This window comes from Mixophyes fleayi, chromosome 5, assembly GCF_038048845.1.
Source record: "Mixophyes fleayi isolate aMixFle1 chromosome 5, aMixFle1.hap1, whole genome shotgun sequence".
Lineage (NCBI taxonomy): Eukaryota > Metazoa > Chordata > Amphibia > Anura > Limnodynastidae > Mixophyes > Mixophyes fleayi.
Genome location: NC_134406.1, coordinates 74,059,631 through 74,085,143, shown reverse-complemented (window position 1 = coordinate 74,085,143; position 25,513 = coordinate 74,059,631). Strand labels below are relative to the sequence as shown.

At 38.3% G+C, this 25,513-nt stretch overlaps 1 protein-coding gene across 1 annotated transcript in view; it reads right to left on the bottom strand.

The window, feature by feature from the left end:
- Window positions 1-9,512: 9,512 nt before the first annotated feature.
- STT3B (STT3 oligosaccharyltransferase complex catalytic subunit B) overlaps window positions 9,513-25,513 on the bottom strand; it is a 71,829-nt gene continuing 55,828 nt past the window's right edge. Inside the window, exons 11-16 of the mRNA XM_075212381.1 lie at window positions 23,489-23,676; window positions 23,114-23,285; window positions 17,820-17,993; window positions 16,682-16,795; window positions 14,940-15,152; window positions 9,513-11,761 (exon numbers count right to left, since the gene is read on the bottom strand). Coding sequence (XP_075068482.1) covers window positions 11,681-11,761; window positions 14,940-15,152; window positions 16,682-16,795; window positions 17,820-17,993; window positions 23,114-23,285; window positions 23,489-23,676 — 942 coding nt within the window. The 3' untranslated portion in view covers window positions 9,513-11,680. The remainder of the gene's footprint in view (window positions 11,762-14,939; window positions 15,153-16,681; window positions 16,796-17,819; window positions 17,994-23,113; window positions 23,286-23,488; window positions 23,677-25,513) is intronic.

Below are 25,513 nucleotides of genomic sequence, written 5' to 3'. Positions count from 1 at the left end.
TAGTGATTTAATCCCATAAAAAAAACCTCTTTTCTTGTAGATAGACTACAATTATTACTAACCTCCAATCCACTCTCATTGTGCATTTTTCTTGGTTGACAATAAAACTTTTAATCAATATTTTTATAGGAACAATACCCTTTAACAATGATCTTTTTCAAGAATATGCCTGATTGAATATGTATCTGCATAAATGTTATACTCTGTACAAAACACAATTAAAAATGATCTAAGCATCCTAGCTTGATGTTGCCATCCAATGTATTACTCCTGTGTCAAATGCTTGTACCTCTCCTAAGGACCTCCTCATAACTATTCTTTTGTAATTGTTCTGAAAAAATAGTGACCGACACTCAAAACCATCTTGTTTAGTACAATTTTTTTATAGGTGGATAAACTGACTTTTAGGAATACCTCGGATCTAACTCTTTCTATCCGTTATTTGCATTAAAATATGTTTTGCCATTCACGGACTTAAAATGGGTTTTGAACATTATCTTACTTAAAACAGCATAAAAATATACCTTTAAATCTAAGAAGTTATTGTCCTTGTGTTGAGTGCTTATGGGAAAGGTAGTAGAAAAGCAGCTCTCATCATTATATCTCCTAAATAGTGTCTACGCCCTAGTATCACATAGTGTCTTCATCGGCTAATGTCCAGCCAGGAAATGTGCAACACCAGAGAGAGTCTAAGGGAATCCTCTGCCCACCTCTTTTCTATGACCTCAAACACACAAATCAAATAGTGGGGCTCTTCAGACTGATCTTTAAAACCTACACCGGGACATTTATATCTAAAGCGTGTGGACCACTAAATGTTTTGACCTCTATATAAACCAATATATTCTTCTATAAGAAGGATGTTTTGCAATATGTACATAAAAGGATCACATGAAACGGTGAATCAACCAGAATTGTCAGTGTAATAAAAAATAAATAAAATATATATATATATATATATATATATATATATATATATATATATATATATATGTATGTATGTATGTATGTATGTATGTATGTATGTATGTATGTATATATTATATATACATACATACACACACACACACACACACACACATGTATATATACACATGTATTTATACACATGTATATATACATACATACATCCCGGCACCAGCTAATGCTCGTCTACTCAGATATCACTACTGCAGAGACCTCCTAGGCTATAAAATCCTTAAAGTTGGCCCCTGTATTTCCCAATTTAATTATCTTCTTCGAGGATGTAAATATGATCCTACAAAACTTGGCAATACTGTATAACAATCCGATAAAGACTCCAATCCTCTGTAATATTTGCCAGCCCATTTCTATCCTTAATATAAACCTTTTCACAAATATTTTGACTAGGGTTGAGTTCCATAATACTTTTGCGGATGCATCAGGATCCTGTAGGTTTTAAAACCAGGCACCAAGCTGCATACAATACGAGCTGGACAGTAAATTTTATTAATCTCACCAAGAAATTCAAAACCCTGTCTCTGATCATGGCTCTTGATGCAGAAAAGGCATTTGACTGACCTTTATGTTTTGAACCCTGACTTGCATGGCTTTGGAAGGCATCTTTCTAAAGTGTCCTAACATTATATGTCAATGGCTGCTCAGCACTCCAATGTCCAATAGGAAAAGGCAAAGCTGTTCGCTTTGCCACTCATTTTCACTTTTGTTGTGGAACCTTTGGCAATGAGATTTGGGTCTAATCAAAAAATATCTGGTCTCTGATTGGATCCCACCAAGAACAAAGTAGCACTGTACATAGATTAAATCATCCTGATACTCACACGCTCTATGACATCTCTTCATAAACCTCTCAAGGTGATCCAGAGCTTCTGTGCATTATTGGGGTTAGAAAATAAACAGACAACACTGAAATCTTAGACTTAAACACTCCCCCCACTCCCAAATTAAGAATGTATTAGTCTAACCACTCCAATTGAGTGGTATGCAGACAGCAGTTGGAGTAAGCTGTACAATCTCCCACTTTTCCTTATTCTCACAAATATAATGCTTTGGATATTTCTAAATACTGTTGGCAAACGTCACAACAGCGCTGAGGATCAACTTCTTACTGAAAAACAAGGCTGTTTTAGGATCTACAGAACTACCATCTCTGTCCAGCTGTGGGACCCACAGAGCTCAACTATCATTGCTGTTTCAACATCTTTTCAGCTACTCACCGAGTTCAGTTGTGATTGCTGTTACCATTTCCATTTGGCTGCTGGACCCTCTGCATACAACTGCAACCTCCAGGACATTGTCGTGTCAGAGCGGCAGAAACTGTCTACTCCATAACCACAGCCAGGGGGCGGTAAAGTATCCTTCACCTCTTCCATTGCCCCAGACAATGTGGGTCAATTTTTCCTTTTTCACTCCCTACACATTCATTCATATCATGCACATGCTCAATTTACAGTCTCTCCTATTTACGGTCACCATATTTCTCTCCAAACTCTTTTTTTCTCCATCATCCTATTCCACCCTCCCAGATTATAATTTTCACTATACTACTTCCCTCCCCGCTAGTCTGTACACATGAAGTGTTTTGTCTCCTGCACCTACACTCACCAGCCTACATAAACAGAAATAAACCTCACATCCAGAAATCCTCCATGTAAGTCCTATTTCTCACCCTGCTCCTTCTCATGGCTGCTGGTGATATCTCGCCTATCCTTGGGCCCCGTACAATCCCCATTATCTGCTCACGCTCACCCCAAACCTTTCCATCCATCCTGTACTTCCAATCCCATCAACCTTATTCACATATCTCCACTCCCCTCCCTTCCGTTCTCCCGTGCACTATGGAACGCTAGATCTGTTTGTAACAAACTTACATCCATCCATGATCTATTCATTTCAAAATTCCTCAACCTTCTTGCCATTACAGAAACTTGGCTCACCTCCTTTCTGACACTACATCTCCTGCAGTTCTCTCCCTCAGCCACACTCCCAGACTTGGAAACAGACAAGGCAGTGGAGTAGGCATTCTACTCTCTAAGTTGCACCTTCCAAGTTATACCGTCCGAACCCTCCCTCTCAGTCTCTTCCTTTGAAGTCAACACTATCCGTCTATTTTTATAATGTCCAACTTCATGTTGCTGTCTCTCCCAGTGGACCTTATCTCCCACCCACTGTGATTGGCACTCCCTTGACCTTGTCTTCTCCCACTACTTCTCCATCTCTCTCGCACCACAACCTCCTTTCTTTCAGCCTCACCTTACCTCATGCCCTTCCTCCTGCACCCAAATGCACATGTACACAATGAAACCTAAGTACTCTTAACCTAATCCACTTCTCATTTTCACTAAAACAACTATTTTCTCCAATGACTGCATTGTCCTGCCCTAATCAGGCTGCCTCTTTCTATAATAAAACACTTACTTCATCACTAGACAATGCAGCTCCAGCTACTACATATAGTCTCCGACGATCCAAACCCCAGGCATTGCACAACAAACAGACCCACTACCTGCAAAAGTGCTCACGCACTGCAGAGTGCCATTGAAGGAAATCTCGCTCCTATCGCGATTTCGTCCACAATAAATTTATCCTTTCATTTTACAGAACTGCCCTTTCAATTGCCAATCAAACATTCTTCAAATCTCTAATATCCACTCAGTCTTCTACACTCTTTGCAAACCTCAACTCACTTCTCTGCCCACTTGCACCTCCTCCTCCTTCCTCCCTTACTGTCCATGATTTTGCCAGCTATTTCAAAGTCAAAATTGACACCATTCTACAAGATATTTCCTCTTGCCAAATGCCACTCAGTCCATTTACTCTACCCACCTTTACCTACTCTAATCAATTCACCCTAAATTCATTCTCTCCAGTAACTGAAGACAAAGTCTCTGCACTCATTTTATCATCTCACACTACAACCTGTCCACTCAACCCTATTCCCTTCCAACTTCTCCGCACCCTCTCCTCCACTGCATGCCCACCTCTAACTCACCTGTTCAACCTGTCTCTCTCCATTGACCCATTTCCACATCTTTAAACATGCACTCATCTCACCTATTCTAAATAAACCATCTCTCGCAGCCTCTCTCCAACTACTGCTCTATTTCTCTCCTCTCCTTTGTCTCCAAACTACTTGAGCTTTTCGTGTACAGATGCCTTTCTTACTTTCTCTCCTCTCATTCCATTCTCAACTCTGCAATCAGGTTACCGCCCCCAACATTCTACTGAATTTGCTCTAAAAAAAAGTGACAAATGATTTACTTACTGCAAAATATAAGCATAATTTCTCCATACTCATTCTCCTGGACCTCTCTGCTGCTTTTGATACTGTTGATCACCCTCTTCTACTCACCTTTCACTCCATTGGCCTTTGTGACACAGTTCTTTGCTGGTTCACTTCATACCTATCGAACCGCTCCTTTAGTGTTGCTACCTCTGACACATCCTCCCCTCTACTCCCTCTATCTGTTGAGGTCCCACAAGGCTCTGTTCTTGGCCCTTTAATTTTTTCATTGCACACCTCTTCTCTTGGGGCACTAATTCGCTCATTCAGCCTCCAATACCACCTCTACATTGATAACACCCAAATCTATAGCTCTTCCCCTGACCGTTCTCCTTCTGTACTCTCGTGTAACCAACTGTCTTTCTGCTATCTTCACATGGATGTCCCAACGTTACCTAAAGCTCAACATGTCCAAAACTGAGCTTATTATCTCCCCCCCCCCTGCCAGAGTCACCACCTGCCCTCAGATCTCCCTTACTGTCGATAACACCACAATTTCCTCTGTCTCCCAAGCCCGCTGCCTTGGTGTCACACTTGACTCTGCCCTCTGCTTTATTCCTCACATCCAGACTCTCTGCCAGTCTTGTTGATTCCACCTTAAAACCACTGCCAATATACGCTCTTTTCTTACTCAACATGCTACCAAAACTCTTATCCATTCCTTCATCTCCCATCTTGACGATTGCAACCTCCTGCTATCTGGCATTCCTGACAGCCATATATCCACACTTCAATCCATCCTAAATGCTGATGCAAGACTGATTTTCCTCTCACTGCTCCACAACTTTGCAAATCCCTACACTAGCTCCCTGTGTCCTCCAGAGGCAAATAAATTCAAATTACTCACCCTTACCTACAAAGCTCTCAATATCACTACCCATGCATACATCTCAAATCTCATATCAAAATACTCTCCCTCCCACCTAGATCTTCGCCTTGTCTTGTCTCTGGCAACCATCTCTCACTCCCGCCTACAAGATTTCTCCCGTGCTGCTCCCCACTTATGGAATTCCCTACCACGCTCGAACAGACTTTTCCACAGCCTTCAAATCTTTAGAAGCTCTTTAAAGCTTTTTTTTTTTTTTTTTTAAGAGGTGACCTTATCCTCAAAAACACTATTCACACTAAAGCACCCTCACAACTATCCCAATATCCACTCTAAGCCACACTAGCTAATCTTGTTTCAGCTGTGTCCTCTCCCATTTAGAAGATAAGCTCTCTAATGAGCAGGATCCTCAATACCCTTTATCTTCATGTCTGCATTTATTTTGTCTACCTTGTATGTCCCTGTTTTATGCATGTAGTTTTCCCTACTGTACAGCGCTGCGGAGCACTGTGGCGCCTTACAAATCTACGATAATCTCAAGTAGCAATTTCAAACTTAAGTATTTAGGTTTCTACATCAAGGATTATGATTAGCTTTACTTGACAAACTGCCCACCTCTATTAGAAAACCACAAACAATTCAATATATGGAACAAAATATTCATTTCTTGTATAGGCTGAAATCTCAGTTATTAAAATTAGACTACTTCCTTATTTACTAGACCAGTTCCAAACCTTATCATTTAAAGTTCTTGATGGCTACTTCTATAACCTCCAGTCTCTTGCTTGAAGTTATGGTACAGGAAACTTGCTTGAAAAGATGAATATCCTATACTGCCATACCAAGAATAGATATTTGTGTCCCTGATCGTAAAACACTTTTTTTTTTTCTCTTACCTTGCTCAGTGTGCACGAATGCGCTGGAATCAAGACTTGGAAATTGAATCTTCTTCCATGAATATAAACACTTACAGCTTCCCTCTCTTAAACTACATCCAGCTACCACATTATCTTGCTATGTATGGGATGTTGTCATTTCACATTCCTGGTGGGCAGGCATGATTTTCACACCTGCAATCTACACATCAGCTACACAAGCCTTTTTAGAAATTTATTTGCATATACCAGTTTTTCAGCTCTTGGGGTATGCAGGCAAAATGATGAGTCTGGGAGTTTCCTCTAAGTGGGTGGTGTCCACTCTACAACCACCAAAATATCCATTTCCAATAAACCCACACAGGAGACTCTCGATTTGAACTCTTTGTTAGGCAGAACCTAACAAAGGTCTCTGTATGTGTTAGGACTAAAGAGAATACATATAAACTGTATTTGGGTTGCATATGGTCCCCTTCAGGATCCATGCTTTTCCCTCTGGCATTTCCATTTGAAGGAATAATCGCAAAGCCCTAATTTACCCACATTTAGTGGCACCGCCCCAAGCTCTCCATTTTTGAGTTAGATAAGGCCCAAGATTCTCTTCATAACCAAAATGTAAATTGCAAATAATTGTTGCTACTACCCATCCAGCAATAAAATTGTGTCCAGAAAATTGCTCCTTTTGAGCGCGTTTGTTTACCTGCATAGCAGACATGGGATGTGAGAGACCTACATAGTGACATGCCGCTAGCAACTTCTGAATGACTTTCAAACCACTTGCTGTAAATGGAGCACCTGGTGTTTGGCAATTAATTTTCCTCTTTCCACATGCACTTGTTAACAGATGAATGTTACATTATACAGTATATTAAATGTGCAAAGTTTGTGTTGGAGGCTGCCAATTCAATAATTTAAATTGCTTAGATGCTGTATATTGTGGCCTTTGTTTGCAATTAGTCACAAAATGAGAAGTATTCATGTAAACATCTTGGAAATGAGAGCCATAAGGAAAGTGTGTCAACAATTTCATTCTCATTCGAGAGAAATATTACATAATTTTCTTAGACAACAGGACAGTGACAGCCTTCATAAATCAGCAAGGGAACATCAGCAGTCAAACCTTGATGATGACGTTAGCATAGATCATTTCATGGGCAGAGAAAAATCTGATGGCGCTTTCAATGTCACATATTGCAGGAGAAAATATGGTATATTAACTCAGCCGAAAGTAGATTCACCCAGGGGAGTGAGCACTTCATCAAGAAGTATCCCAGCTACTTATAGGAAGGTATGGCCTTCACTTCATGGTGGAATAAAGAAATGTTAAAGTTCCCAGTTTTTTTTTTTTTCCCTCACTGAAAACAGGGATCAGATCTCAGAAGGAACAGGTGCTCCGAGTGTGCCATGAACATTCCAGCTGGAGTATTTCTTCACTCCAATTCCGTTAATCACCCACATGCTAAGATCATTAAGCAAAAGGCAGAAATTACATGAATTCTTCCATTCTGGCTTTGCCATCCGTGGTTTCCAGTAGCCCCGGAAATACTCAGGGAACAGACATGGTCTCTGCCTCTTCTGTTAGATATAATATTCCAATGTCCAATTCTGCATCCAAATCAGGGATTCAGTTTCAGTAGGAGTGGAATTTTCTCAGAATAAAGGGAGCATTAGAATAGATAGCTAATACTTTAGTAGGTATCTGAAGTTTATAGCTTGCCATGGCTCGTGATGTAATCCAGTAGCAGTTACTATTTAACAGATCCTTGACTTTCTCCAGGATGGTTTCAGCACAGGGTCTTGCAACAACTACTCTTATGGTATAAGAGTCTACATTGCGCATATTTTTAGATACCAAGCTAGTCTCACAAGATTGTCATTATATTGCAGACAGTGAAGATGATTTATCCACCAGGTCTTTCATTGTCACATGGGACCTAAATTTTGTTTAATGCAACGATGTTTGACCCCTTTGAGCCTCTGCAAAAAAACAGCAAAAAAACAGCAAAAAACCCAAAATCACATCTCCTTGAAATGGATGACCCTGCAAGTAATTTTCCGGATAGCAATTACATCTGTCTGCAGAGTTGGTGAGTTGCAAGTCCTATGGTGCAAGGAGCCTTTTGTCAATAAAGGAAACATCTACAATTGGACCAGAGAAGTTATTAAATTCTTGTAATGTGTTCATACTTTTCAGAAAGAAGCTTGGAATGTCACTCAAATATGTTATAAAACACAACCTGATTGTATGTATGTAAGGTGTCCCTTCCTCTTCCCGTGTCTATGTATCCAGAAAAGGGAAGCCGTCATCTTTATGACTGCCATGGAATATCTTGAAGAAAAGGAATTATCCGTGATTGTTTGTTCCTTTTTAAATAAGCTGCAGTCTTGGAATATTTTACAAAACACCAAAACAAACCACAAAACTTTCTGATTTGCTTTCAACATTCTTCAAAATTCATAATGAGGTTCTATACAATAACCAACTGTGAGACCTCTAACATGTATTTACGATTTTCAATTAATTTAATACAGGTGCATGACAATTATGTGACCAATGAAGACATCAGAGTTTACATCTATAAATATTCTCCTCTTGTTTTATTTGTGAAAAAAAAAATATTTTAAAATTAGAGTGTTGTGTTATCAGTGGTAAGAATTCACAAATTTGATTCAATGATTTAAGAAAATGTGAAATGACAAAAGGGAGCGTATACTTTTTATAGCCACTCTGTTTATAGAAACAGACTGATGAAAGGAACATTTTAATATGCAGACAGAAAAGCCTATTTTTTGCTTGCCAATGACGTTTCCACAATGCAGAAAAAAACCCCAAAAAATTGTGTAACACAAAAAATGACTTTTGTATTGGCCATGCTGAAAACTTATGGTGTTTGTTCAACTTTACCCCAAGATTTAATAAAACAATTTGTTCATTGCTAAATTTGAATTATTTAAGAATCAGTTTTGCATCTTTTTACCCTTAATTTCTCTGAACATGATTTACTGAATAATGTATGTTGTTTCAAACTGTAATTGCAAAATTATTAATGAAATAAACTAGACCTATGGATATATTTTTCAGCTATTGACGTGTAAAAGAGAACTTGACCATCCCTTTAAATTCTGCTTTGTTGATTGATGCAACCACCAACTAATTTAACCAACATTCATTTAACCCCTGCAATATAACAGGTTATATTTTACTAGAATGCAACAGAAGGCTAAATTATAGAATCTATTATAGGATTTTTTTTCTCATACAAAAGACACAATTTCAATTAAGAAAAACCCCAAACAAATCCTTTTTCCCTTTTTATTTGAAAATAAAGGATTCCAGTTTTAACGGCATTTCTGTTTACAGATTAATTCTTTAATAAACATTGAATTTAAGTGTTTATTTAGGATATACCAAAAAGGCCATCCCAAAGAGCTAACTAGTCTATTCCTATCCAACATTGGCTGCTATACATATGAAAGACAGACATACATTTAAAAAATGGCTATTTGAAAAATTTGATAACAAAAAAACACAACATGACACTTGACATAAAACCTTAATTAAATCTTTATTTCTTCTATCGTCGATTTCCAAAGTTTTTAATCCAATATACAGATTGCCAGCATGTTTTAATGGCATTAGAGCCGCATACAAATGCTTAACAGTGATGCAGCATCATGGTATGTAAAAATATCACAAGCTTGAAAAACAAATAATGGGAAAAAAATGAACAAACAAAAAAGAAAAAAAAAAAAAGTTTATATTCTGTTTGCAAGATGCCACCACTTCTGACTTATTATAAAAATGATACATCCTAAAAGATTGGGTAATACAGTATTTACGGTGGTAAATGTCTGCTCAAACTATATTTCAAATAACAAAACAAAAAATATAAACAAAAACAACCCTCAAACACAGAAAACACAACATAAGCCCAGAGAAAATAAACTGTCAAGCTAACAAAAAGTTCAAGTCTGTAGAATGCCTAAAGTAAAAAATTAGAAAAAAAAAATCCACCCAAATGCTCAACCCAATTTACATTTTAGTGCATCACATTGACAGAATTGTTATCTTAAATTTAAAAAAAACAAAACATAAAAACCAAAACACCCTATTTATGCAAACTGCACTAGAAAATTTTGAAGGAGAGAAAAAATAAAATAAAAAAAATTTACAAAGTTCAAAATTCCGGGCTAGCTCAGATCTCTGTGTAATATCAGACAACCAGAAAAAGTGGATTTCTGTGTATTTGTCAACTTTTTTGAGATTTTAAATTTGTTCAGATTTAAACAAACATTCTAGCTGTTTACATTTCTGTAGGATTGCGCATAACAAAACATTCTACATTTGTGGGTTTCCCCTACCCACACTAAACTGTTCAGTTTTAGCCTATGAACAAGGCCTAAAAGTTTTATCATTGTAAATAATCAATAGTATCATAGCAATGACGAAAGTATGCTATGCTGTTAAGGCTTTATGGTATTAAAGTGGACCATTCATCCACACATTGGAAGCAGCTAACTTTTGGGCTGAACCAATATTCATCTTGTGTCACTGGTACCTAATTAATTACTTGACTGAATATTGGTTCAGCGAACAACATGGCTCCCCGCAGTGTTTAGGAGAAAGGTACATTTTAATAGATCAGGCTCCTTTCAGCAACTATATTGTTGAGAACAGCTTAAACTACCACAGCTGCACATTGTCCTAGACACAATTCTGATTGTTTGCAATGTACTCTTACTTGTACCTATAGAAAAAAAACCACAGCAGCAATACCAAAATACCCACTTCCATGATAGACATTATTTGTGCATCATTTGGAAGATGACAAAAAAAACCCAAAACCCTGCCCCCCCCCCCCCCCCCCCCAAAAAAAAAAAAATAGCCAGCGTATGGGAACAAAATGTTGCTTCATTCAAGAACTCATGCTTTTTATCCTACTTTATTATACAATTCACAGGCAAAAGAATGCCCATACACACTGCAATGTCAGGCAAAAAGCCTGATAATGCAGCAGGTATATGTTGAAAACAACTGTGAACCCCAATAATGACTTTTTTTTTTTTTTTTTAAGTTGGAAGGATCATTAGTGGACATGGCAGAAGTTGTAGTCTGCACTAATATGGTCATTACTGCACAAATCTGCACTAAAAGGGTGCAATGGAGCTGTATGTGGCCAAATGAAATGGCAAACCTGTTAGTTGCCACTTTAAAAATGGGCCATAGAGATGCCACAAAGAACACCTATTGTATGCAAATTCCTCACTGAAAGTTGTAAAAACAACAGAAAAAAAACAGCTCAGGAGTTACATAATTTATTTTATTATTCTGAGTAAAAAAAAAAAAAGAAAAAAATAATAATAATTGACAAGTATGCATGTGTCAACCAAATTAGAGGACTCTTTGGTGCAATCAGTCCAAATTGTCAAGAGGATTTCAAAATTATATTTACACAAAAAAACGAAAAAGAAAGAAATTTTCTGCTGTTGCTCTTCCACAGCAGCTCTGTCTGGCTTCACATTACAAATCTAAAACAGCTGTTCTTAATAAGCCAATAAATATATATTTTGTAATCAGACATTGCCTGAAAATTTTGTACAATATCCTGGACCAAAGATGGTTCTGTACTCTCATGTCACAGAGAAACATGAGCTCATTTTAAAGGCAAAGACTGGTTATCTCTAGGACAACTTCGTTCTGTGACAGGAGTTGGTTTAAACAGTCTTCTTGGTGGGTTTCTTGCCTTTCTTCAGAGCCAGTTTGTTTTTTATGTAGCCACGCTTCCTTTTAGATGTCTGAAAATCAGGTTAAAAGGTTTATTTAAATAAAAATGAAGAGAAAGGCAAACAACTGACATTTTTGACAAGCGGTACACATTAAACATCACTATTTGTTTAATTTAAAGTCCATCAAAAAATAACTTGTCTTAAAAAATATGACATATTACAGCACACTTATTTGCAGTCTTTTTTTCCCCTTGACAACTATTATCTTATTGGGTCCATCAGCAGAAATGTTTTACAAGTGAATGCTTGATCGCAAAAGCAATTGTCAATGCCCATCCTCTTTTAAATGGTCACACAATTGACGCTTATGTGCACAGACACCTGGCAGCTGTACAAAACATTTTAGTAAGATAAATCAAAGTATGAAATGCTAATGAAAAATAAAGATAGAAAATACAATACAGATGCACTGTTTTTGAGCTAAGTCACAACAGAAATATCATTCTTGGCTATAATTTGGGCACAAGGAATGGCTTTACATGTTGGCCTTGGCACAAGCCATGACTTAATTTAATATACTGTGCAGCAAACTTTGTGGGTGACACTGCAAATGGCTCAGCACATTACACAGAGTAGTGCATATGGTTTTCACTTTGTATAGATTTAAAACAAAGAAATATGATATTTTATATACATATTTATAAATGGGTATTTGTGCAATGGGATCTGCATATACAAAAACATGTGAAAGTCTACCATAGCAGCTAGTCTACCAGATAGGGGGGAGGGTCTGCAATATCTGCACAAGGCTCCCATTTTCTGTAAAGCCAGCATTGCCAAACTTTCCTCATTGGTGGAGCATTTCCTGGAAATGTAAAACACAACCTTTATAGAAAAATATGTATTGATGGACCAAGGTTCAATGCAAGCTCTTCAAGCAATCCAAAAGATCTGTTGCACGTTTAAAGCGTTGACACCAACACACGTGTCCGGGAACAGCCCCATTTTTGCAATCTTAGGTCACTCTGAACTAAGCAGCACCTAATTCACAATATATATTATTTATTTAGAGAGGCTTGTAAGCTGTAGAGGTATTAAGAGTGTTTTGTATGCAGGACCTTGCAAAATACTAGAAACAAACAATATAGCCTAATAGACCCCGATTAGGACAACCATCAGGTTCCTGTTCCTGAACCCTGCCTGATGGTGTCTGACCAGAATCACCAATGTTTTCCTTAGTGTGTGAAGTCTTATTATAGTAGTCTGTGCATACGCTATTGGAGCAAGATGATGTAGGGAAGTGATTCTAGTCAGATTCCGATGTCAATTGGTAACTAACACTGCTGTAGAATGGCTGAAACCAAGTCTATAGAATGGTTATCAGCAAAGTGTGCACTTTTGGTTTTACCTTACTAAAATATCACGGCAGTGCATTCCATTTGAAAGGTAATTAGAAGGCAAAGTGTAAAATTGTGAATGTGTTAAAAAAAAATTAGATATAAAAGGTGATAATAGAACTAGTAGTCTGTTTGATAGTGTTCCGACTACAACGACTGGTGATGAGGATGGGAATCCGAGCACCAAAAGCAGTAACTGTAACAAAGCAGTTTATAAGCACAGTTTGGTGGGAAGCAGTGTTTAATAGTCAGAAATGGGGGCCTCATCCAGGGTCGGCTTGGGCCACCAAGGGGTCGGTGTATCCCCGACCCTGATCGCTCCCCTCTTCAATGAAAAACAAAGTAAAATAAATAAATAAAAATACTCATGTGAACGCGACGCCCCTCTCTGCTCTGTTTGCACTGAATGTCGGGCATGACGTCGTCATGCCCGACGTTCAGTGAGGAGCGGCACAGAGAGGGGTCGGCAAGAGAAGAGGAAAAGAAAGAAGCCAACAAAAAAGGTAGGTGAAGGGACGGAAGCAAGGGGGAGCACAAACAGCATGGCAGAGTGTGAAGGGGGGCCAACGCAGCATGGAGAGCGCAGTGTGATCATAAAAAGGCACAGCATGATGATGAAGGGGCACAGTTATGTGTGTGTGATAGCACAGCGGGCTTGTGGTAATGTATGTGTGTGTGCTAGATGGTGGCTAACTAATGGGTGCTAATTTGTTCGTGTGGTGATGGTGGGGCAATTTAATTTTATAGTGGGGACTATGAATTTAAGAGGGGTGGTTTGGGGGGCTATTAATTGAATGTGGGGCTGAGTTTGAGGAGCATGAAGTCTATTTATTAAATGTGAATATGAATTATTTAATGGCAGTGATGGTTGCAGGAAATAGGTATATTTATTATATGTAAATGCTATTAAATTTATTGCTAGGGCTCTCTGGAGGGAGGGTTTATTTCTGAAATGGGAATACTATTACTTTAATGTTGGAGCTCGAGTAAGGCCTAAGTATTAATTGTGGGTCCTATTGATTTAACATTGGGGCTGGTTGGAATTTTCTAAATGTACCCATTTTTTCCCCCCCAAAATTCCAGGATCCAGACAAGCCGCAACTAAACAAACCAGCGGCCACAGGTGGTGAAAGTGACAAGAACAGGTAGGACAGCCTGTCAAATGTTCTGCGTTTAGTGGGACAATCCCCTTTTTTTGGTAACTGTTCTGTCCAATCTAATGGGCAGGTGAAGACTGTACTCTTTATATACACACTGCATTCTTTATATACTACACTATGGTGCTAGCTGTCCTTCGTGGGCTGACCCCTCCCCCTCTAGTGTCTGGTTTCGCTTCTATCATGGCTGGCCATACCCCCTTTGGTGGGCCCCTAGCGTTGCAGTCCCCGATGTGCCCTTCATGCCCCAGTCCAACACTGGCTTTATCTATGAAAACACTGCAGCTGTAGCGCTCTCATGTGTAAAGTAAACCATTTTCATACATTTTTGCTACTGTTCACATTTTTCGACTTCATGGTTTCCTGGCTAATGATAGACTTGTGTAGCTTTTATAAGAAATTCTAGAAAGAGCTATAATGTAGTTAAGGCAATATTTTTAATGAATGATGCAATGACTAGTTTTAGTATTAAAAAGCAGATATTCTGTAATCAGGCTGAACTGTCAGTATGTTCTTTAATATCTTGCCTCAAAAACCACGGAATATAGAATTTTTGAAAAACTACTTAAAACATTGTCAACAAGATAATCGTTCACATGGTTTTTCCTTATGACAAAAGGCACTGGTGTGTACATACATCGTTTCATTTTGCAGATGAAACTGCATCAAATAAGTTTGCAAAATTCTGCTTACCTTCTTCGATAAATACTTCTGTTTAGGTACAATGTTGGTCACTCTTGGCTTGTGGCCAAGTGGCTCTATGTTTTCAAGCTGTTTCACTTTGTATATTCTAACAAGCCAATGTTCCGATGTAAAAGCCTCTTCCAGGTGTTTGAATTTAATATCTTTATTCCCAATCTCTGCATTACGTGTACGATCAAAGCCTGGTGGGGTTCTAAAATCTAGCTGCAAAACAAGAGAAAGTCAGTCAACGTGCACAATGATTTCTTACACACCATATACAGTTCTTTGTCAGATCTATTAAACAGACATCATCCTGGATTAAAGCAAATAGTATGTATGCCTTCTACAAACCAAATATATTTCACCTCTAAAGATGCTTACATGACAAGATTTTGCAATGCAATCTGGTAATTTCCCCAGTATGCTAATGCATAACTCAGTGTGTGGGCCCAAAACACAAGCATCAAGCCCGATCAAAACCTAAAATGGATTGATCAAATTTTAATTGGTAATGTGAAAAAAATATAGTTGGCTGACGAATGCAATTGGTGTGTGTGAGAATGCGGTCATTGGCCGAACCAAACAGAGATTTTGCCTAACCCAAACAGTCTGTCCATTTTAGAAATACCTAGATTAAACCGCCCATACATGCCAGCTGAACTCTAGTCTGGCAGATTCGGTCACTTCACATTCGCATGTAAAAATCAAAAATCGGTACATCTGGTCAGGAACCACAACTAAAACAATGGGTAGCTTTGCACATTGCAAGGCTGAACTGTTTTTTTTCCCTGCTCATTGTAAATTCAATCATAAAAGTAGTTACCATATTCTATGTGTTGACCACAAATAATTAATTCTCAATGCAAGATTCATATACTTCAAGTTTACAAGCCAAGTCAGTCTTAACAACTTTGTAAAATTTAAAATAACAGTTATTGTCATCCACTATTGGGCTGGACTATAAAGATTAGCACTGTAGAATGACATTTATTATAATAATGTTATTAACATTCTAGCTTATAAGACATGTGACACAGCTGTATAACTGTCAAGCTGTCCATTGCCTGCCCTTAAAGGTTTGCATATTCTTGTGCAGGGTAACACACAATTACAACACAGGTTTTTAAACAAAATTCAGCAGACTCTTTATTTGAGACATATCTGATCATGCTCATATAGAAACACCGCTTAATCTTTGCCTGCCTTACACATACACGTAACCCTATTATGTGGGTTCAAAATACTGTGACTGCTAATGGGTACTTGCAGCTTCAGCATAAAGAGGTCTATAGTTGCCAATAACGATCTATAGGTACAAAGCAAGTATTATGGACATTGTCAGAACCACATCAACTAAACTTGACATACACGTGGTCATATGGTTAGCAATAGGAGTAGAGTACAAATTTTAGTTACACAAATCAGCAATTGGTGGTATTAAAATAAATTGTAAAAATCACAGGTTATAGGAAGTTTTAGACACTTAAACCACCCTGTCTGGCACCAATAATCTTTACATGTTCAAATAACTTGGATTACATTTCCTCACCATTCTCGTATTTATTCCGAACAACTGAATTGCTGGACTATGTCTACATGCACTGTGTTGCTGGCACATGATTTACCGATTAGATAACTGCATTTATATAAGCTAACTTTTTCTTTTTTAGTTATTAACACACCACTCCTCCAATATCATCACTGCTTCAGAGGGGCATACTGTGCAACAAAATAAAAAAGTGCATATTTACCTGCATTTCACCAAATCGATAATATGACATTTTATACATGAGGCAGTTGAGCAAAGTTGGAGAGCCAGCCTTGTCCACTCGAAATTCGCCTTGTGGTGTGAAATAATCACTTTCCTATAAAGGAAAAAAAAAAGTTTAGGTGTAATATCGATGGAACAAACACAGACAAAACAGGTTACAAATAACTAATTTACACCTCCATTGGGGAAATAAAAAAATGCAAACCATGGTCTCAAGAAAAAATAAAAAAGGAATTTAAGAAAATTAAATATGTGACTGTTGGAACACACAGCAATCAGTTGTTTGCTTTTAAAACTACACTAGAAAAAGTTATATGGGTGCTATAGGCTACCGTATCTTATCATTGGTGTATCATAAATATGAATCATATTTTCTAGGTCAACAGGTGTGTCACAAAATCAAAAAGATTGTGGATCACTGCAATATATGAGCTCAACATACTATATACCAGTGATGGGCAAACCACAGCCTGCGGGCCAGGTCTGGCCCACTTAAAGGTTATATCCGGTCCGCCAATATTTTAAAAAATTTAATTAAAACATGCAGAAAATTATTAGGGCCGACCCTGTGTGTCAGAACCTTCATTTTTATACCTTCCCATTACACTTCATCCTCCTTCCTAAAAGGACACTTCGTATGTCAATCACTCAAACACCTGCCCGCCCCCCCCCCCCCCCCTAATGGCTGAAAGTCATGTGAGAAGAGATGGGATGGGCCATATACTAAGGCGGATTTCGGCAACACTGCTATACAACACCCTGCAGTCCCATTCAAAAAAAAAAAAGATATATTTCGATATTTTAGTTTTTTTTAATAAATTATATTGGCCCGCCTAAAGTTTTTCTTTTTCATTTGGCACACTCCTGAACAAGTTTGCCCATCTCTGCCATATACGATACAAGGAGAGTTCGGACTCTTAAAGGAAAGTCAGCGATGTTCCGGGTACCGTAGTACCTGAAAATGAGCAGATCGCTAAACCCCATGAGGCTCCTATGGAGCTTCATGCAGATTTGACTTCTCCCAGCAGTTTTGAGATAAATAGAGAGGGATTCCACTCTATCACAGCCAGGCCTCTAAAATCTGAACAAGTCTTTATTTACACTGTATACTTCCTTACCCTGATATCTTTAGGATGTTCTCCTTCTGCTATCCTAACCATCCAGAGAAATTTATTGATGTCATCACCCGAGTAACCAATTACACCTCCAAAGATAATCAATACATAATCTACATCCAAGCTCCGCATGATTTCATAAGCAGCCGATTCATTTGAAGACATTGCTTTCCCCACCTGGAAGAAAATGGATGCACTCAAGTCAAAATTTGTAAGAAAAATGAACAGAGCAAAAAACAAAACCTAATTATGTGTCATTTGTCTATTAAACATGCTTCATTGACCTTTGCTACGAGAAGAAAAACAGCCAGAAAAAGAGAAAAGTTGGGACTGTACACTTTATGCAATACCTGGTGACAGACACAGGGGAGGAACATATCTCCTAGCATTACATTTAAATATGCAAGAAGCAGGTAAACTGAAAGATATCAATGACAAATTTGACAGCACAATGTAGTTTAGAAGCTTGCTCAAGAACAAGGTTTTGTTGGGAAGCAGTGCTTCCTGGGCTTTATCTGTGAAAATGCTGCATGCAATGTTTTCACATATATAATGCTAGTGGGCAAGAAGCAAACAATTTTCACAGATAGTGACACACATCATTCAGTGACAAACTTCTCAATTCCATGTTATCCTGGCAAGAAAATGCAGCATTTAAAAAGTACTTATGTCACCACAGTGTTAAGTTGGGGGAAAAAAAGAGGAAGGAATATGCATCTAATCTCTCATCTCTGCTCTGGTTTCTAATCCAAAACACCTTTTATTGATTTAAACATTTTCTCAACCTTCCCACACCAACACCTCCAACCACCATTAATATCCAAGATCTTGTTTCCTACTTCCAAGGACAAACTTCGCAGGAACCGATATAAAATGGTAACTTATTCCCATTAACAACATGCTCAATTCAGTTATTGCACACTGGAGACATCTCTTTATTTGATCCCAAAAATAAAAAGATTAAGGGCTAGATTTACTAAGCTGCGGGTTTGAAAAAGTGGGGATGTTGCCTATAGCACCCAATCAGATTCTAGCTTTCATTTATTTAGTACCTTCTAAAAAATGACAGCTAGAATCTGATTGGTTGCTATAGGCAACATCCCCACTTTTTCAAACCCGCAGCTTAGTTAATCTAGCCCTAAGTCTCTACCTCCTTCTTAGCCGCCCATTCAACTAGCTGTCCACTTGAATTTATCACATCAAAAAAACAATTCACTGTATCCTGTGCCAATTACAGACTTGATATCTAATCTCTCCCTCTCTGTTGGTATCTTTCCAACATTATTCAAGCATGTGGTTATTAATCCTATTTGGTTTAAAAAAAAAAAAAAAAAAAAAATTATGCAGACCAAACTTATTTCTGATTACCATTCCATCTCTCAATTTCTCGGGTCGACCCCATTCATACTGAACACGGATCTGCCCTGGCAATAAGTGTGAGTCATTACAAGAGGAGCTCTCATTGGCTGAAAAATACTGAGGTCATTTAAAGGGGACTATTTTTTTGCACACAAAGAGGTCAAAGTTGGTGGTGACTGTTCACAGTATTGCTTTAATTATAGCAGACGAGTCACTTTTGTGTAGCCAGAAGTTCATGTTTTATTTGCAGCTGCTAACACTGTGCTACCTTGCACAAGCATCCCAGACACCCAATCAGCTGCTTTATGCGAGACCCGGGTTCAAAACCCCGGGTCTCACCATTCACACTGCAGGCCAACCAGGGCCGACATGGGAATTACCCCATCAAAAGATTTTTCACCAACACCATTCATACTGCTCCTAAACCCGGGTTTTTCACAGTATGAATGGGGTATCAGTTGGCATACCATAAGACTTGGATACTAGTACTCTTTACTATCTATACAAATTATTTTGGAAAACTAATAAGCTCAATTGTTTCAATACCCCCATCCCCCACACACCTATGTGGATGACGGCAAAATTAATCTATCCTCCACTGGTGTTTCACCATCTTGGCGTTAGCCCAAATCAATGAATGTATAGCTGGCATTTCATCTTTGAGTTTCAGATGGCAAGCAGACATCAATCTTTCACATACAAAGCTAATAATCTTTCCATCAATTAACAGATGCTACATACCAATCACTACTCAACATGACAATGAACCTTACACTGCCCCCCACAAAGTGCGCTGCCTTGGTTTCATCCTGTGTTCCAAACTGTACTTTCTTCCCCATATCTGATTTATCTAAATCTTGTAACATTCATATTTTGGAGGTTTCTTAGATGCATGTATTTCACACAAGATACTGCAAAAACCTAAACATTCAGGCACTCAATTCCACACTGACTATTACAAACACCCTTCATACTGATCTTCCCCTAACAAGATTACTTTCCCTACAACCTATTTTGAATGCAACAGACTTTCCTTGCCAAACCTTATTCTACTGTTGACAGCTCTACCAGTCCCCACATTAGAGGACTGTGCTTTAGAACATCAAGTGTAATATACTTCTAACATACAAAGCCTTTAAGAAAATCAAAATCTCTTCACTTGTCCATCTCCAAACTACGCCTTTCATTACTTGCTCCTATTGCAAAGAACAGGACTTTTTTTTTCGGGGGCTGCATGCATTCCATTGTACAATAATTTCCATTAACCTCTTAACCTTTAAGTACTCCCTGAAAACCCATCTCTCTGGACAAACTTCTCAAATTCCCAAACCACCCTCCTAACTTTCCAATTACCATCCTCTACAGATGCGGACTCAGATATTCTCTTTCTATATCCCAACAGGACATTGATCCTCAAACTAACCTAACATTAATAATCTCACCACTTAACACTTTGTTCTCCCCATTGCAATCTAGCTTGATAAATATGCAACCTGTGGCAATAACTCCATGAATCAAAATCCTATTTTCCTATAATTCCTTCCTCCTACCTTTGTTAATATCCAGTCTTGTTTTATTACCTTTTAGTATTAATATACAGCATTCTAAACACATCAGCTATATCTATATACAGATATATATATGAAAACGCAATTATTAAGCAGATAGTTAAGGCAATATGTGCAAGTCTTTACAGGGTTTAATAAAGGAAAATAAGGAATATTTGTAGTATACAAACACACACGTCAATATTTGTAACAAAAAAGAACAGGGAAGAAAAAAAAGCCAGCAGATCGTTAGAAGAAAAAAAGATAAAGAAAAAAAGCAATTAAGCTATTTATGTGAACATGACTCATTCCAGTTTCTATCGTGGTAAGAAGACAGCCTGGAAACATCTAGCTTTCATTATATATATCTAGTTAGTAACGCTATGCTTTATAAGCCTATCTAGATGAAGGTTTATTATCACCATCCTCAAGTCTGCTTTTAAGGATTTACAGGAGAGCAGTAATCTGATTAATACTCCCACTGAACCTACCGATTTAATATAAGTGTAGAACACTACATAAAAAATACACACTGTCTAATCCAGCGACGAGCAACTTGGCTTAGCTACAGGGTTACAAACATACCTGCAACCTGCAAAAGTGCTCCTGGAGGAAATCTCACTCCAAAGCAGACTTCCTCCACTATAAATGCTTTCGTCAGACGCCAAGCCAACTCCTGGGGGCAGATGTGCTTGCTTGAGGTTTCCTCAGCAAGTTATTTACTCACAGTGTAGGAAAAGCAGTTATACCATATAAACGGCATACCTGCTTCCCTTTACATGGGCCTAACCATCTTTCATTCCCAGGTACGTAATCAATAACCATCATCCTCTCCTATATCTGAACCTCCCTCATCTCAGTACAATTTGTGTTTTCAATTAATGTATCTGCAATTTGTCAGTAAATGTTATTACCAGTGTTAAACAGTTGATCAGTATTGCAGATTTTATGGCACTATACTAGCCTGATTATCATCAATCCTAAAAGAGCATTTGTATTCTTTTTGATCAAATATGCAAAATGGCTCAGAAGTAGCTAGTTTATAAATCAGTGTTATATCTAGTTGTTAAAAAGTATATAGATTACTTAAAAATCAGCAGTGAGAAAACTGCACCCTTTGGTGGCCTCAATGCAGGAGGCTAATCGGTGTGCAGAAAACTGCCTTCTCAGAGTGATGTGTTAGCACTCTGCAGAGGCAATGATCCTGTGTCAGGGATTGGCAGAAGAGAGCTATAAGAATTCCGGAGCATCAAAGAGTTCAGCTGCTCAGATAGGAGAAACTTACTCTCTGAGCTGCCAACAGAAGAAGCAGAGTACAGAAGCAGCGAAGGAGGAGGACCTGCTTGCCCACAAATATAAAACAAAAGTTGTATAAAAACGAAGTGAATATCATGTTCTTAAGATGAGAACATGAGCAGATAAAAGCCTACTGAATTCTCTTAATTCTGTGCTGGTTAAGTCAATAATAGGGACATGCAACGTATATGTAGATGTTTGTACTTTTCAATGAGTGAATCACAAAGATGTAAAGATTTTGTATGGCATGATTTCAAGCTCTAGCCTCTATTTCAATAAAGATATCTACATAAACCATACTTACTGACTTTTCAATATAATCTCTCTAAGGGGAGGTGGGGTGTGCGGATGGAGGGAGCAGCGCAAATTGTTATTTTTGCCCCGCAATGATGCGGGTGTCATTCTGCAGTGGGGAGCGAAGCCAAGATGAGGAAGAGTCACTGCAATTCTCACCATGGAGGCTCCCATCCTGCCCACTTTACAAGGATGCGGGAGAATGGTCTGCTCTCCGGGAGTCTGGGATATCTACCCGGAATTCAGGAGTCTCCCGGAAATTCCAGGAAAGTGGGTAAATACGATCTAAACATATATGGACATTTTTGTGCATACATTTTAAATGTATTCACTCATGCAATACAACAAGCGAGCTTATAAGAGTCTTTGGAAATGGGATGTGGCCTTCTGTTTAAAGCCTACACTTGGAACTATACTCATCAGGAACACAAACATTACAAGAGTGAATTTAACATTTAAACATCATGCAAATTGTACAGACATCAGAAGTGAAGCCAAATGTTATGCCAAGCACAACCATCTAGCTGAACGTTTACAAATAATCCATCCCTGGCCAAATCTGTAACATGGATTTAGAGTTAGATGCTGCAAGAGCCGTTACTGGTGCCCAAATGATATGTACCCCCTTAGCTATAGGGAACTAGCTTATATCAACATTACTCACATTCTTATGCATTCGGAAATATTTGTGAATTGCACAATGGTATATTGCCTGCAGGCAAATTTCGGAGGTACTGCTTCACATCAGTTTTAATAAACTTGTTTTGCTATAGCTAACGTTATAGACACTTTCTGTCTTACCAATGCAATATGACTATTATTCCACGTATTGTTGTCTACCAATGTAGTTCGATTAGCCATTCCTGCTATTTGGTAGCCATAATCCCACCAGGACATCACACGGGCATGTTCATCAGTATTTTGTCTTAGCCAGTAGTATGCTTCTCTGAAGTCATCCAAGATGTTTCTTGTTCTGAAATAAGACCGATGATGTCAAACAAAGCATTTGAATGGATTTCAAATAAGTTCTTTTAAATAAAATCATCACACATACACCAATTAATACTCATCTGGTGTAAAATTAAATTTAAAACGCATTGGGGGTGGGGCGACAAATAAGGAAAACCATTCTGAAAAATCTGTGATCACATTACACAATTGGCCTACAGTTCTTACCCGTCATGATTGTATGAAGCTAGCACCACACTAGGACTGGAGTAGGCATTGCTAGTTACCCACGTGCAGTGTACAGCAAACATCATCAACAGCATTAGCATCAACATAGTGACTATACTCTTTATGTTGGGCCCAAGGCCTTCCTCTGTCTTCTCTTGCTCGGACACATGCTTCCGCACTTTTCCAGCCTGCATGGACAGACAGAATTAGCTGCAAATTTCGCCACATAAATAATGTAGAGCCTGAAGGGCTAACAATTATTAATAAACCTCTAAAGTGTCTTGAGGTCAAAACCATTTTTCATGACTGATGAGAATTTAAAAATCGCTCCAATAATGCAGTTTGTGGTTAATACAAAGGAAAAAAAACCAAAAAACATTATGTCAGTAGTAAAGCATATTCCTCTAAACCACAATCTCTGTGTTATTATAGATGTGAACACTTAGGCAGCTGTGAAGAGTCCACTTTTTTTTTTTTGTAAACAAAAACACACACATATAGAGAACCAATGTATTGATTTATGCTAAAGCCAGTGTCCAAGCCACCAGAAAAGCAATGATATGAGCCTAGTCAGGCTGCTAATGGACCTGTGTACGAGTAAAATAATTTGAGAAAGCGCAGTCAGGGCAATTAAGACCACAGTGTATTTGCGAACAAAAGAAAATATAGTCCTGTGCTCTGAAGCAATAAATAATTCACTACGTGTCAGCATATAAATAAGGAGAATTTTGCGCACAATAAAGCTACATTGAGATAAGTTCACCTGCCATCTTCCATGCATCTCCTGTAGGAGAGTCCCTACATTAATTTAAGGAACGTACCTTGGTTTCACAGATTCTGATTTGTTGTTTTGGGAGTCAGATCCCTCCCCTCACAAGTTGATGCATACTTTGAAAATGTAGGAAGGTTTTAAATGTGGCACCGAGTACACATGTTGCTACACCGGCTAGAGACTCATCTACAGGAGATGCCTTGACATTAGCAGACGAGATTATCCCAATATAGCTATATTGTTCAGCGGACTATAATTTGCTTTTGTTTGCACATATACCGTGGTCATAACTGTCCTGGTTGCGCTCAAGTGATTTTATTTACTTGTACACATTTCATCAATTTAAAGGAGCACACCTTGGTTTCACTGATGCTAATGGACCTCACCCATCCCAACATGTGTACGTACGTTACTGGGCCATGAGTTAGATTCCCAACCAGGACCTTATCTCTGTGGCGTTTGTATGTTCTTCCTGCGTTTACTTTTGTTTCCTCTCTGTCATCTAGTTTCCTCACACACTCCAAAAACATATTAGCAGGTTAATTAGCTGCTGACAAAATTAACCCAAATCTGTGTACGCCTGTGTGTGTTAGGAAACTGACTGTAAGCTCCAATGGGTCAGGGACTGATGTAAATGACACACACTGTCTGTACAGTGCTGCAGAATTGGTGGAGCTATATAAATGAGACCGAGAAAGGTATCTATATGCCTCTGGTACAATGTCCTCTGGACAGATAAGATCTTAAGGCATGACTCCTAAAGTCTGGGGTAAACCAAACCGCATCACCATAAGAGCCTCATACCAACCACCAAGCAGAGGAGGGACAATGATTTGGGGGTTGTTTTGCCACCACAGAAAAGGACTATATTTACAGGAGGTTTTCAGATATCAATAAATTCTGCATAAACAGTGAATTCTGATATAATCACTTCAGTGTTCCATAAGGAAGCATGTATATTATTCAGAATAAAACACTGATCCCTACTGTAAATTGTTAGATATTAGAAGTAACCTGAAGTCTCAATAAACCTGCTTATGGCTACGTGCCTGTGTTGGAGCTTCTATTATACTTATATAACATAATGTACCCACTGCTATAAGTTATATCACTTTGCATCACAATAAAACAATGCTAACATATTGCAGTTAAAACACAGCTAGTAAACCGGTCAGCTATTCATTGGGTCATCTTGGCAGCAAACAGGTTAACTGGAAATTAGCAGAAGTGGTGCTGCTCTTTCCAAACAAAAG